Genomic DNA, 14,598 nt, shown 5'->3' with positions numbered 1-14,598 from the left:
AACTCATGGCAGGTCCTGGCAGGTCTCTATGAATGCCTGGAAGGTCCCCATGAAGCCATGGCAGGTCCTGGCGGGTCCCTATGAATCCCTGGAAGGTCCCTTTGTACCCATGGCAGGTCCTGGCAGGTCCCTGTGAATGCTGGGAAGGTCCCCATGAACCCCTGGCAGGTCCCTATGAAACCATGGCTGGTCCTGGCAGGTCCCTATGAACCCCTGGCAGGTCCCTATGAACCCCTGGGGGGTCCTGGAAGGTCCCTATGAACCCATGGCAGGTCCTGGCAGGTCCCTGTGTGGGTCCTGGGGGGTGGGGGAGGGGCGGGGTCGGGCTGGGGGGGCTCCGGAGGGGCGGGGGGAGGGGTCGGGGTGGATCCTCCAGCGGGGGGGGCGGCTGGAAAAGAGAAAAATAACAATTATGGGGGGGGAAAAGGTCCTGGAAGATCCGTATGAAGCCCTGGAAGATCCTCATGAACCTCTGGAAGGTCCTGGCAGGTCACTATGAACCCATGGCAGGTCCCTATGTAACTCTGGAAAGTCCTCATAAACCCATGGCAGCTCCTGGAAGGTCTCCATGAACCCATGGCAGGTCCTGGCAGGTCCCTATGTAACTCTGGAAAGTCCTCATGAACCCATGGCAGGTCCTGGCAGGTCCCCATGAACCCATGGCAGGTCCTGGCAGGTGCCTATGAACCCCTGGAAGGTCCCTTTGAACCCATGGCAGGTCCTAGAAGGTCACCATGAACCCATGGCAGGTCCCCATGAACCCATGGCAGGTCCTGACAGCTCCCTGTGAATGCCTGGAAGGTCCCTTTGAACCCATGGCAGGTCCTGGCAGGTCCCTGTGAATGCCTGGATGGTCCTTTTGAACCCATGGCAGGTCCTGGCAGGTCCCTATGAATGCCTGGAAGGTCCCCATGAACCCATGGCAGGTCCTGACAGGTCCCTATGAAGGTCCCTATGAACCCCATCAGGTCCTGGAAGGTTCGTGGGAAACCCTAAAATGTCCTCATGAATCCCTGGCAGGTCCCTATGAACCCCTGTCAGGTCCTGGCAGGTCCCTATGAATGCCTGGAAGGTCCTGATGAACCCATGGCAGGTCCTGGAAGATCCCTATGAAGCCCTGGAAGGTCCTGATGAACCCATGGCAGGTCCTGGAAGATCCCTATGAAGCCCTGGAAGGTCCTGATGAACCCATGGCAGGTCCTGGCATGTCCCTAAGAATGCCTGAAAGGTCCCCATGAACCTCTAGAAGGTCCTGGCAGGTCCCCATGAACCCATGGCAGGTCCCTATGTAACTGGAAAGTCCTCATGAACCCATGGCAGGTCCTGGCAGGTCCCTATGAACCCCTGGAAGGTCCTCATGAACCTCTAGAAGGTCCTGGCAGGTTCCTATGAACCCCTGGAAGATCCTCATGAACCTCTAGAAGGTCCTGGCAGGTTCCTATGAACCCCTGGAAGGTCCCTTTGAACCCATGGCAGGTCCTGGCAGGTCCCTGTGAATGCCTGGAAGATCCTCCATGAACCCATGGCAGGTCCTGGCAGGTCCCTATCAACCCCTGGAAGATCCTCATGAACCTCTAGAAGGTCCTGGCAGGTTCCTATGAACCCCTGGCAGGTCCCTATGAACCCATGGCAGGTCCTGGCAGGTCCCTGTGTGGGTCCTGGGGGGTGGGGGAGGGGCGGGGTCGGGCTGGGGGGGCTCCGGAGGGGCGGGGGGAGGGGTCGGGGGGGGATCCTCCAGCGGGGGGGCGGCTGGAAAAGAGAAAAATAACAATTATGGGGGGGGAAAAGGTCCTGGAAGGGTCATGGGAACACCTGGCAGGTCCTGGAAGGTTCATATGTAACTCTGGAAAGTCCTCATGAACCCCTGGCAGGTCTTGGCAGGTCCGTATGTAACTCTGGAAAATCCTCATGAACCCATGGCAGGTCCTGGCAGGTCCATATGTAACTCTGGAAAGTCCTCATGAACCCCTGGCAGGTCTTGGCAGGTCCGTATGTAACTCTGGAAAGTCCTCATGAACCCCTGGCAGGTCCTGGCAGGTCCCCATGAACCCATGGCAGGTCCTGGCAGGTGCCTATGAACCCCTGGAAGGTCCCTTTGAACCCATGGCAGGTCCTAGAAGGTCACCATGAACCCATGGCAGGTCCCCATGAACCCATGGCAGGTCCTGGCAGGTCCCTATGAATGCCTGGAAGGTCCCCATGAACCCATGGCAGGTCCCTATGAACCCATGGCAGGTCCTGGCAGGTCCCTGTGTGGGTCCTGGGGGGTGGGGGAGGGGCGGGGTCGGGCTGGGGGGGCTCCGGAGGGGTGGGGGGAGGGGTCGGGGGGGGATCCTCCGGCGGGGGGGGGGCGGCTGGAAAAGAGAAAAATAACAATTGGGGGGGGGGGAAAGGTCCTGGAAGGGTCATGGGAACAACTGGCAGGTCCTGGCAGGTCCATTTGTAACTCTAGAAAGTCCTCATGAACCTATGTCTGGTCCTGGCAGGTCGCTATCAACCCCTGGAAGGGTCATGGGAACACCTGGCAGGTCCTGGAAGATCCCTATGAAGCCCTAGAAGGTCCTCATGAACCCATGGCGGGTCCTGGCAGGTCCCTATGAATGCCTGGAAGATCCTCATGAACCTCTGGAAGGTCCTGGAAGGTCACCATGAACACATGGCAGGTCCTGGCAGGTCCCTATGAACCCCTGGAAGATCCTCATGAACCTCTGGAAGGTCCTGGCAGGTCCCTATGAACCCCATCAGGTCCTGGAAGGTTCCTGGGAATCCCTAAAATGTCCTCATGAACCCCTGGCAGGTCCCTATGAACCCCTGGAAGGTCCTGGAAGGTCACCATGAACCCATGGCAGGTCCTGGCAGGTCCCTGTGAATGCCTGGAAGGTCCCTTTGAACCCATGGCAGGTCCTGGCAGGTCCCTCTGAATGCCTGGAAGGTCCCCATGAACCCATGGCAGGTCCTGACAGGTCCCTCTGAATGCCTGGAAGATCCCTGTGAACCCATGGCAGGTCCTGGCAGGTCCCCATGAACCCATGGCAGGTCCTGGAAGGTCCCTATGAACCCCTGGAAGGTCCCTTTGAACCCATAGCAGGTCCTGGCAGGCTGATATGTAACTCTGCAAAGTCCTCATGAACCCATGGTAGGTCCTGGCAGCTCCCTATGAACCCCTATGAGCCTCTGCCAGCACCCTAGGAACCCCTGGCAGGTCCTGGAAGGTCCCTATGGGCCCCTGGAAGGTCCCTATCAACCTCTGGAAGATTCCTACGAAACCCTGGATCCTCTCTATGGGTCCTGGAAGCTCCATATGAACCCCTGGAAGGTCCTGGCAGGTACATATGAACTCCTGGAAGGTCCTGGCAGCTCTCTATGAACCCCTGGAGGATTTTTATGGATCCTGGAAGGTCTCTATGAGCTCCTGGAAGGTCTCTATGGCTCCTGGGATGTTTCTATGAACCCCTGGCAGGTCCTGGCAGGTGGGTATCTCTCTCACCTGGCGCCTCGGGGGGCTCCCTGCGCTCGGGGGGCTCGTCCAGCGCCGAGATGGCCGAGCTGATGCTCTTCTGCAGGTCCTGGCAGCTCCCTATGCACCCCTATGAACCCCTGAATGCTCTCTATGAACCCCTATACATCCCTGGCAGGTCCTGGAAGGTCTCTATGAACTCCTGGAGACTCTCTATGGATTCTGGAAGGTCCCTATGAATTCCTGAAAGGTGCTGGGAGGTCCTGGAAGGTCTGTATAAACCCCTGGAAGGTCTCTACAACCCCCTAGAAGCCCCTGGACGCTCTCTATGACCCTTCCCCAGGTCCTGGATGCTCTCTATGCCCCTCCCCCAGGTCCTGGCAGGTGGGTATCTGTCTCACCTGGCGCCTCGGGGGGCTCCCTGCGCTCGGGGGGCTCGTCCAGCGCCGAGATGGCCGAGCTGATGCTCTCCTGCAGGTCCTGGCAGCTCCCTATCCTCTCTATGACCCTTCCCCAGGTCCTGGAAGCCCTGTATGAACCCCTGGCAGGTCCTGGCAGGTCTCACCTGGCGCCTCGGGGGGCTCCCTGCGCTCGGGGGGCTCGTCCAGCGCCGAGATGGCCGAGCTGATGCTCTTCTGCAGGTCCTGGTTCTTGCTGACCGAGTCCTCCTCGTCGCTGGAGAAGGAGGGCAGCGTCTCCAGGTTCCTCTTGAGCTCCTCGTCCAGGCGCTTGCAGGGCGAAGGACACGCCATCACCAGCCCCTCGCCCTCGCCGCCCTCCAGGGCCCCCCCCAGGGGGAAACTTTGGGGGGTCCCCAATTTGGGAGGGGGCGGCTTGGAGGGGCTGGGGGGCAGCGGCTGCCGCTTGCCGGATTTCAGGAAGTCCAGGAAGGAGGCCATGAAGCCCGACTTCATCTCGGGCTGCTTCTCCTCCACCTCGCGCAGCTTCTGCTTCATGCGGCTCTGCGACGGCTCCGGTGGGGCCGGGGGCGGCTCCGGGAGCACCGGGAACGGCCCCGGAGCGGCGGGGAGCGGAGGGGCGGGGCCCGAGGGCGGGGCCGCAGGGGCGGGGTCGGATTTGGAGACGGCCAGTTTGATCTGAGGGGGGAAAAGAGTACTGGTTTGTACTGGTTTGTACTGGGAGACATTGATACAACCCTGACCCACCCCACACACATCCAGTTTGATCTGAGGGGGTTACTGGGTTATACTGGTTTGTACTGGGAGCCCCGGGAACGGCCCCGGAGCGGAGGGGCGGGGCCCGAGGGCGGGGCCGCAGGGGCGGGGTCGGATTTGGAGACAGCCAGCTTGATCTGAGAGGGGGAAAAGAGTAATGGTTATACTGGTTTGTACTGGGAGACATTGATACAGCCCTGATCCCTCCCAGACACCCCCAGCTTGTTTAGGGGGAGTCATTGGGTTATACTGGTTTGTACTGGGAGACATTGATACAACCATCAGCATCCCCAGACATGGTCAGCTTGATCTGAGGGGTACTGGTTCATACTGGTTTGTACTGGGAGACATCAATACAACTATCAGCATCCCTAGACACCCCCAGTTTGATCAGAGGGGGAGTCACTGGTTCATACTGGTTTGTACTGGGAGCCCCGGGAACGGCCCCGGAGCGGCGGCGGGGAGCGGAGGGGCGGGGCCCGAGGGCGGGGCCGCAGGGGCGGGGTCGGATTTGGAGACGGCCAGTTTGATCTGGGGGGGGAAAGGGGGTACTGGTTATACTGGTTTGTACTGGGAGACATTGATACAACCCTGACCCACCCCACACACATCCAGTTTGATCTGAGGGGGTTACTGGTTTGTACTGGGAGCCCCGGGAACGGCCCCGGAGCGGCGGCGGGGAGAGGAGGGGCGGGGCCCGAGGGCGGGGCCGCAGGGGCGGGGTCGGATTTGGAGACGGCCAGTTTGATCTGAGAGGGGGAAAAGAGTACTGGTTATACTGGGAGACATCGATACAGCCATCAGCACCCCCAGTTTGATCTGAGGGGGATACTGGGTTATACTGGTTTGTACTGGGAGACATTGATACAGCCCTGATCCCTCCCAGACACCCCCAGTTTGATCTGAGGGGGTTACTGGTTCATACTGGTTTGTACTGGGAGACATTGATACAGCCCTGATATCCCCCTGACACCCCCAGTTTGATCTGAGGGGGTTACTGGTTCATACTGGTTTGTACTGGGAGACACTGATCCAGCCCTGATATCTCCAGACACCCCCAGTTTGATCTGTGCGGTCACTGGGTTATACTGGTTTGTACTGGGAGACATTGATACAGCCCTGATATCCCCCTGACACCCCCAGTTTGATCTGAGGGGGTTACTGGTTTGTACTGGTTTGTACTGGGAGACACTGATCCAGCCCTGATCCCTCCCAGACACCCCCAGCTTGTTTAGGGGGAGTCATTGGGTTATACTGGTTTGTACTGGGAGACATTGATACAACCATCAGCACCCCCAGCTTGATCTGAGGGGGTTACTGGGTTATACTGGTTTGTACTGGGAGATATCGATACAACCATCAGCACCCCCAGACATGGTCAGCTTGATCTGAGGGGGTTACTGGTTCATACTGGTTTGTACTGGGAGACATCGATACAACTATCAGCATCCCTAGACACACCCAGTTTGATCTGAGGGGGTTACTGGGTTATACTGGTTTGTACTGGGAGACATCAATACAACCTTCAGCATCCCTAGACACACCCAGTTTGTTTAGGGGGAGTCACTGGGTTATACTGGTTTGTACTGGGAGACATCGATCCAATCATCAGCACCCCCAGTTTGATCTGAGGGGGGGAAAAGGGGGGTACTGGGTTATACTGGTTTGTACTGGGAGACATCGATACAACCATCAGCACCCCCAGTTTGATCTGAGGGGGTTACTGGTTCATACTGGTTTGTACTGGGAGACATCGATACAACCCTGATATCCCCCAGACACCCCCAGTTTGATCTGAGGGGGAGAAAGGGGGGACTGGTTATACTGGTTTGTACTGGGAGTCATCGATACAACCATCAGCATCCCCAGACATGGTCAGCTTGATCTGAGGGGGTTACTGGTTCATACTGGTTTGTACTGGGAGACATCGATACAACTATCAGCATCCCCAGACACCCCCAGTTTGATCTGAGGGGGAGTCACTGGTTCATACTGGTTTGTACTGGGAGACATTGATACAGCCCTGATATGCCCCCAGACACCCCCAGCTTGATCTGAGGGGAGAAAAGGGGGTACTGGGTTATACTGGTTTGTACTGGGAGACATTGATACAACCATCAGCACCCCCAGCTTGATCTGAGGGGGTTACTGGGTTATACTGGTTTGTACTGGGAGACATCGATACAACCATCAGCACCCCCAGACATGGTCAGCTTGATCTGAGGGGGTTACTGGGTTATACTGGTTTGTACTGGGAGACATTGATACAACTATCAGCATCCCTAGACACCCCCCAGTTTGATCTGAGGGGGTTACTGGGTTATACTGGTTTGTACTGGGAGCCCCGGGAACGGCCCCGGAGCGGAGGGGCGGGGCCCGAGGGCGGGGCCGCAGGGGCGGGGTCGGATTTGGAGACGGCCAGCTTGATCTGGGGGGGGAAAGGGGGTACTGGTTATACTGGTTTGTACTGGGAGACATCGATACAGCCCTGATATGCCCCCAGACACACCCAGCTTGATCTGAGGGGAGAAAAGGGGGTACTGGGTTATACTGGTTTGTACTGGGAGACATCGATACAGCCCTGATCCCTCCCAGACAACCCCAGCTTGTTTAGGGGGAGTCACTGGGTTATACTGGTTTGTACTGGGAGACATTGATACAGCCCTGATGTCCCCCAGACACGCCTAGTTTGATCTGTGCGGTCACTGGTTTGTACTGGTTTGTACTGGGAGACACTGATCCAGCCCTGATCCCTCCCAGACACCCCCAGCTTGTTTAGGGGGAGTCATTGGGTTATACTGGTTTGTACTGGGAGACATTGATACAACCATCAACACCCCCAGTTTGATCTGAGGGGGGGAAAGGAGGGGACTGGGTTATACTGGTTTGTACTGGGAGACATTGATACAACCATCAGCACCCCCAGCTTGATCTGAGGGGGTTACTGGGTTATACTGGTTTGTACTGGGAGATATCGATACAACCATCAGCACCCCCAGACATGGTCAGCTTGATCTGAGGGGGTTACTGGGTTATACTGGTTTGTACTGGGAGACATTGATACAACCATCAGCATCCCTAGACACCCCCCAGTTTGATCTGAGGGGGTTACTGGGTTATACTGGTTTGTACTGGGAGACATTGATACAACCATCAGCATCCCCAGCTTGATCTGAGGGGGTTACTGGGTTATACTGGTTTGTACTGGGAGACATTGATACAACCATCAGCATCCCCAGACACCCCCAGTTTGATCTGAGGGGGGGTTACTGGTTCATACTGGTTTGTACTGGGAGACATCGATACAACCTTCAGCATCCCTAGACACACCCAGTTTGTTTAGGGGGAGTCACTGGGTTATACTGGTTTGTACTGGGAGACATCGATACAACCATCAGCATCCCTAGTTTGATCTGAGGGGGTTACTGGGTTATACTGGTTTGTACTGGGAGACATCGATACAACCATCAGCATCCCCAGTTTGATCTGAGGGGGTTACTGGGTTATACTGGTTTGTACTGGGAGACATCGATACAACCATCAGCATCCCCAGTTTGATCTGAGGGGGGGAAAGGGGGTACTGGGTTATACTGGTTTGTACTGGGAGACATCGATCCAACCATCAGCACCCCCAGTTTGATCTGAGGGGGGGAAAGGGGTACTGGTTTGTACTGGTTTGTACTGGGATACCCTGACCCCCCCATGGACACTCCCAGTTTCATCTGGGGGGGGTCAGGAGGCTCCAGTATGGACCAGTACGGACCAGTACGGACCAGTATGGACCAGTACAGACCAGTATAAACCAGTAAGGACCAGTATGAACCAGTACGGACCAGTATGGACCAGTATGAACCAGTACAGACCAGTATAAACCAGTACGGACCAGTATGGACCAGTATGGACCAGTATAAACCAGTACGGACCAGTACGGACCAGTATGGACCAGTATGAACCAGTACAGACCAGTACGGACCAGTATGAACCAGTATGGACCAGTATGGACCAGTATAGACCAATACGGACCAGTATGGACCAGTGACCCCCAATGACCCCTCCATGACCTCTCTTGGACACACCCACTTTGATCTGGGGGGGGGGAACCCCAATTTTGGGGCATTTTGGGACCATTTGGAGCAAACCAAACCCCTCAACCCCCCCCAAACCCCAATTTCGGGGCATTTTGGACCATTCTGAGCACACCAAACCCCCCCAAACCCCAATTTTGGGGCATTTTGGACCATTCTGAGCACACCAAACCCCCCCAAACCCCAATTTTGGGGCATTTTGGACCATTCTGGGCACACCAAACCCCCCAAACCCCAATTTTGGGGCATTTTGGACCATTCTGGGCACACCAAACCCCCCAAACCCCAATTTTGGGGCATTTTGGACCATTCTGGGCACACCAAACCCCCCAAACCCCAATTTTGGGGCATTTTGGACCATTCTGGGCACACCAAACCCCCCAAACCCCAATTTTGGGGCATTTTGGACCATTCTGGGCACACCAAACGCCCCAAACCCCAATTTTGGGTCATTTTGGACCATTCCAAAACCCCCAGCCCCCAATTTTGGGTCATTTTCGGGCCATTCCGAGCACACGAAACCCCCAATTTTGGGTCATTTTTGGACCCATTCCAAAACCCCCAAACCCCAATTTTGGGTCATTTTTGGCCCACTCCGCGCAGACCAAACCCCCAATTTTGGGTCATTTTAGGACCCATTCCAAACACCCCAAACCCCCAATTTTGGGTCATTTTAGGACCACCCGAGCATCCCGAACCCCCAATTTTGGGTCATTTTCGGTCCATTCCAAACCCCCAAACCCCAATTTTGGGGCATTTTGGAGCATTCTGAGCACACCAAACCACCCAACCCCCAATTTTGGGTGATTTCAGCCCATTCCAAACCCCCCAACCCCCAATTTTGGATCATTTTTGGACCCATTCCAACCCCTCCCAACCCCCAATTTTGGGTCATTTTCGGCCCATTCCAAGCACCCCGAACCCCAATTTTGGGTCATTTTCACCCCAGTCCAAATCCCCCAACCCCAAATTTTGGGTCATTTTCGGCCCATTCCAAACCCCCCAACCCCCAACTTTGGGTCATTTTCGCCCCATTCTGAGCTCCCCAAACCCCCAATTCTGGGTCATTTTCGGCCCATTCCAAACCCCCCCAACCCCCAGTTTTGGGTCATTTTGGACCATTCCGAGCACCCCAAACCCCCAGTTTTGGGTCCTTTTCGGCCCATTTTGAGCAGACCAAACCCCCAATTTTGGGTCACTTTCGGCTCATCCCAAACCCCCAACCCCCAATTTTGGGTCATTTTCGGCCCACTCCGAGCACCCCAAACCCCCAATTCTGGGTCATTTTCAGCCCATTCTGAGCACCCCCAACCCCCAGTTTTGGCTCATTTTCGGACCCATGCCAAACCCCCCAACCCCCAATTTTGGGTCATTTTCGGCCCATTCTGAGCACCCCAAACCCCCAATTTTGGGTCATTTTCAGCCCATTCTGACCACCCCGAACCCCCAATTCTGGGTCATTTCCGACCATTCCAAACCCTCCCAAACCCTCTCAACCCCCAATTTTGGGGCACTTCGGACCCATTCCAAACCCCCTAACCCCCAATTCTGGGTCATTTTCGGCCCACTCCGAGCACCCCGAACCCCAATTTTGGGTCATTTTCAGCCCACTCCAAACCCCCCAACCCCAACTTTGGGTCATTTTCAGCCCATTCTGAGCACCCCAAACCCCCAATTTTGGGTCATTTTTAGCCTATTCCAAACCCCCCAAACCCCCAATTTTGGGTCATTTTTAGCCTATTCCAAACCCCCCAAACCCCCAATTTTGGGTCATTTTGGCACCCCTCACCCCCCAACTTTGGGTCATTTTGGCACCCCTCACCCCCCAATCCCCAATTTTGGGTCATTTTCGGCCCATTCTGAGCTCCCCAAACCGCCAATTTTGGGTCATTTTCGGCCCATTCCAAAACCCCCAGCCCCCAATTTTGGGTCATTTTCAGCCCATTCCAAACCCCCCAACCCCTCCCAACCCCCAATTTTGGGTCATTTCCGTCCCACTCCGAGCACCCCGAACCCCCAATTTTGGGTCATTTCGCACCCCTCACCCCCCAAACCCCCAATTTTGGGTCATTTCGCACCCCTCACCCCCCAACCCCCAATTTTGGGTCATTTCGGCTCCCCTCACCTTGAGCGGCCGCAGCGGCTCCAGCCCCTCTCCGTCCTCTCCGCCCTTCTTGCCCCGTCCTCGGCCCCGTCCCCGCGGCCTCTTGGCTCCCTCGGGGAACCCGGGCGGCTCCAGGGGCCGGATCCTCGGCCTGCCCCGGGGCCGGGGAGGCCCTTCCCGCTTGGGCTTGGTGGGTTTGCGGCCTCGCTTCTTGGGAGCGGGGTGAGCGCCGGGGTGGGGACAGAAATCGATGTCGCCCATGGGGGTGAGGGGCGGCCGGCGGCAGCTGGAGATGAGGTCGGGCAGCAGGTCCGGGAGGCGCCGCGAGTTCAGGCGGATGTCGGCGGGCACGTCGGCTTTATCTTCATCATCCTCGAACTCGTACTCCTGCGCGTAGGTTTTTTTGGGGGGTGGGAAGGGGTCCCGCTTGCGGAGCAGGTGGAAGGATGAAGTTTTCAGCAGCTTTTTGGGTTTGGAGGAGCAGAATAAAGGGGTGCTGAGAGGAGGAGGAGGGGGTTTGGGACCCCCGTCGCCCGTGCTCTGGATCAAGCCCAGCGGTTCCGCGTTCACCGTGGAGGGTAACTCGTGTTTGGGGGGCTCCAGCCCCAGCTGGGGGGGGTCCCCGGCGGCCCCGCCGTCCTGCGGGCAGAACGAGGGGTAGCTCTGCCCCATATCGTAAGGAGGGGGCGCTTTCATCCCCTCGGGCCGAGCCTCCAGCCCGGCCGCGTTGGCGTTGCCTTCCTCCTCCTCCTCCTCGGCGGGCTTGGGGAAATCCTCGGGCGGGGGTCCGAACATGTCCTCCATGCCGGGGAAGAAGCCGCGGTCCTCGTCCTGCAGCAGAGCGTCCGGGAAGCAGATGGACGTGAGGGGCACGAAACGCCCCTTGCCCCCCGCGGGGCTCCCCCCTTCCGAAAATTGGTCCTTGGCCTCGGGGGGCACGGCCGGGACCCCCCCCTCGGGGTCCAGCAGGTGCCCGGGCGGTCCCTGCACCCCCGCGCTCTGCCCCAGGTGCGGTTCCAAGCCCAGCGGGGGCTCCAAGAAGTCCTGGATTTCCTGGGGAGGGGGCAACACCTCCATGGAGTCGGGGGGCAGCGGCGGCGGGGCCTGGGGGTCCAGCCCTTGCGAACGCACCTGGTGCAGGTGAGCTTCCAGCAGCAGCTGCGGGGAGGGGGCGGCCGGAGGGGCCGGGGGAGCCGAGGGGGGAGCGGGGGGCGGCGGAGGGGGCGGAGGAGGGGGCGGCATCCTCTGCTGCTCCAGCAGGTGAACGTCCAGCGGGGCTCTGCCCTTGGGCCGGGGGTGCAGCTGGCTCTGGGTGTGGGTCAGCACCGAGGGCAGCAGAGACCCCCCCAGCTCCGGGGAGGGGTCCAGCAGGAGGTTGTGGGGCTCCAGCGGGGGTCCCTCGCCCACCATCCGCCCGTGCTCGGGGGTTTTGGGCAGGTACGAGTGCGGCGGCGGCGGCTGGCCCAGCTCCTTGCCCCCGGCCAGGTGCTCGGGCGGCTTCTTCAGCTCGTACGTGTCCAGCGAGGGTGGCGCTTGGTGGCCGTAGTGCACCACCGAGGTGGCCGCCACCTCGCCGCCCCCTCCTCCTCCGCTCGCCCCCCGGAACTCTTTGCCTCTCTCCGGCTTCTTCTTCTCTTTGAGCAGCGCCAGCTCCAGCGGCGCCTCCAGGTTGGAGTTGGGCCGGATGACGCTCTGCAGCTGGTACCGCTCCTCCTTGCCCAGCGCCCCCCCGTAGCCCCCCAGGGTTTTGGGGCGCTCCTCGCAGCCCCCCAGCCCCTCTCGGGGCGGGCTGGGCGCCTGCAGCAGGTGCTGGATCAGGAAATCCTCGTCCTCGCTGCGCTCCGCCGCCAGCAGCTCCGCCTCGCCTTTGCTCCCCTTGCCGAAATTCGGGGGCGCTCCCGGCGGGGCTGGGGGCGGCTGCCGCTCGAGCCCCCCGCCCGGAGCGGCCCCGTAGCCCTGCGGGGCCATGAAGGACGGCGACAGCACCGAGCCCAGGTACTTCTGCGACTGTCCCGGGGAAGCGCCGCTCTGCGGCCGGGCGGCCGGCGGCGACTGCAGCGGGCGGATGATGGGCGAGGGGCTGGAGCCGCCCAGGCCGGCGTAGGGCAGCGGCGGCCCGGGCATGGCGGGCGAGTGCCCGGTGCTGTAGGTCAGCGAGGGGCTGGCCGTGGGCAATCCCTGCGAGGGGGCCGGCGGCCCGTAGCCCCCCGCCTGTCCCCCCTCGGGCTGGACGCCGTAGGGCAGCGCCTGCAGCTGCTCGGGCGAGTAGGTGCCCGCGCCGCTGACGCAGGGCTGCAGCCCCCCTTGCCCTCCGCCTTGCCCCCCGCCCTGGTAGCCGCCGCCTTTGCCCGCCATGTCCCCGGCCTGGCCCCCGCTGAAGCCGCCCGCGGGCTGCGCCGTCCCCGCCAGGCTCTGGGGCGCGCCGGGCGCGTTGTAGCCGGGGGCTCCCCCCATGGCCAGCAGGCTCTGCGGCGGCTGGCCCGGCGAGTAGGCGGGCGACTGGCTGGCGATGACGGAGCTGGGCTTGGGCGTGCTGGGCGTGTAGCTGCTCTGGCACTTGGGCGTGTTGGTGGAGCGCGGCGGCTGCCGCGACGCCGAGTAGCTCTTGGACTTGCCGCCGTTGCCGCCGGCCGCGCCGCCGTTGCCCGCCGCGCCCGCGGCGCCGCCGGAGTAGCCGGGGGACTGGATGATGGGCCGGTAACCCGGCTCGGGGCGCGGCGCCGTCGGGGCGGCCTTGGGAGGCTGCTGCGAGCCCTCGGAGCTGGCGGGAGACTGCTCGCCCAGCGGGCTGCAGGAGAGCGGGGCGCGGTGAGCCGGCACCTGCTGGTAGGAGCCGCCGCAGCTCAGGTAGTGCTGCAGCCCCGGCGCCGGCGGCAGCTGCGGCTGAGCCGCGCCCGGCCGCTGGTAGTGCTTAATGACGCTGTCCTGTCGCGATATGGCGCGATCGCCGCCGCCCGCCGCGTTGGCGCCGCCGAAAACGGGAGCGTTGTAGAGCTGAGGGGGTTGCTCGGCGGCCGCCAGCAGGTTGAACTGGGAGGAACTGGGAGCGGGCCGGTAGGGAGGCGTCTGGGCGGGCAGCGCCGAGCCCAGCACGGCCGAGCCCAGGCGGTCGAAGCCCAGCGAGGAGGGCACGGCGGGCTGCGTGGGCTTGATGTGCAGCAGGGGATCGTGCGGGGACAGCAGCCCGTTGGAACCGGGGCTGAAGGCGGCCTCGGGCAGGCTCAGCGGGGACCCCACCGGGAAGCTGCGGCCGCCGAAGGACGCCGGGTGCTGGTAGGGACCGAGCGCCGACGAGGACGGGAAGGTGCCCGAGCCGGGGAGAGCTCCCGAGATGAAGAGTTCGGCCGGAGCTGGAGTGTGCATGGCTGGGGAGGGGGAGCAGCGGGGTGAGCGGGGGGAGACGAGAGAAAGGGGCTGGGGGGACCCTGGGACACGTGGGGACCCTGGTAGGGTAGGAGGTGACAGTCCCAGGGGGAGTGGGGACACCCTGGGACATTTGGGGGACACAATTTGGGGAGGGGGAACACCCCCAAGGGGAGTGGGGACACCCTGGGACATTGGGGACACAATTTGGGTGGGTGGGGGGCACCCAGGTACACGTGGGAACCCTATTTGGGGAGGGGGGGGACACCCCTGGGGGGACTGAGGGCACCCTGGGACATTTGGGGACACAATTTGGGGAGGGGGGAACAGCCCTGGGGGGAGTGAGGGCACCCTGGGACATTTAGGGACACAATTTGGGGAGGGGGGACAGTCCCAGGGGGAGCGAGGGCACCC

The 14,598-nt window shown here is 60.4% G+C and overlaps 1 protein-coding gene across 1 annotated transcript in view; it reads right to left on the bottom strand.

Annotated features, from left to right (window-relative positions):
• The window catches only part of LOC311164735 (proline-rich protein 12-like), a 54,052-nt gene that overhangs the window by 22,444 nt on the left and 17,010 nt on the right, over positions 1 to 14,598 (bottom strand). The window contains 2 exon segments of the mRNA XM_084224313.1: positions 4,023 to 4,554; positions 10,843 to 14,186. Of these exon segments, the coding sequence (XP_084080439.1) occupies positions 4,023 to 4,554; positions 10,843 to 14,186 (3,876 nt within the window).

This window comes from Fringilla coelebs (genome assembly GCF_963513975.1).
Source record: "Fringilla coelebs genome assembly, chromosome: 36".
Taxonomy (NCBI): Eukaryota; Metazoa; Chordata; class Aves; order Passeriformes; family Fringillidae; genus Fringilla; species Fringilla coelebs.
The sequence above is the reverse complement of the archived record's forward strand: the minus strand, read 5'-3'. Positions and strand labels throughout refer to the sequence as shown.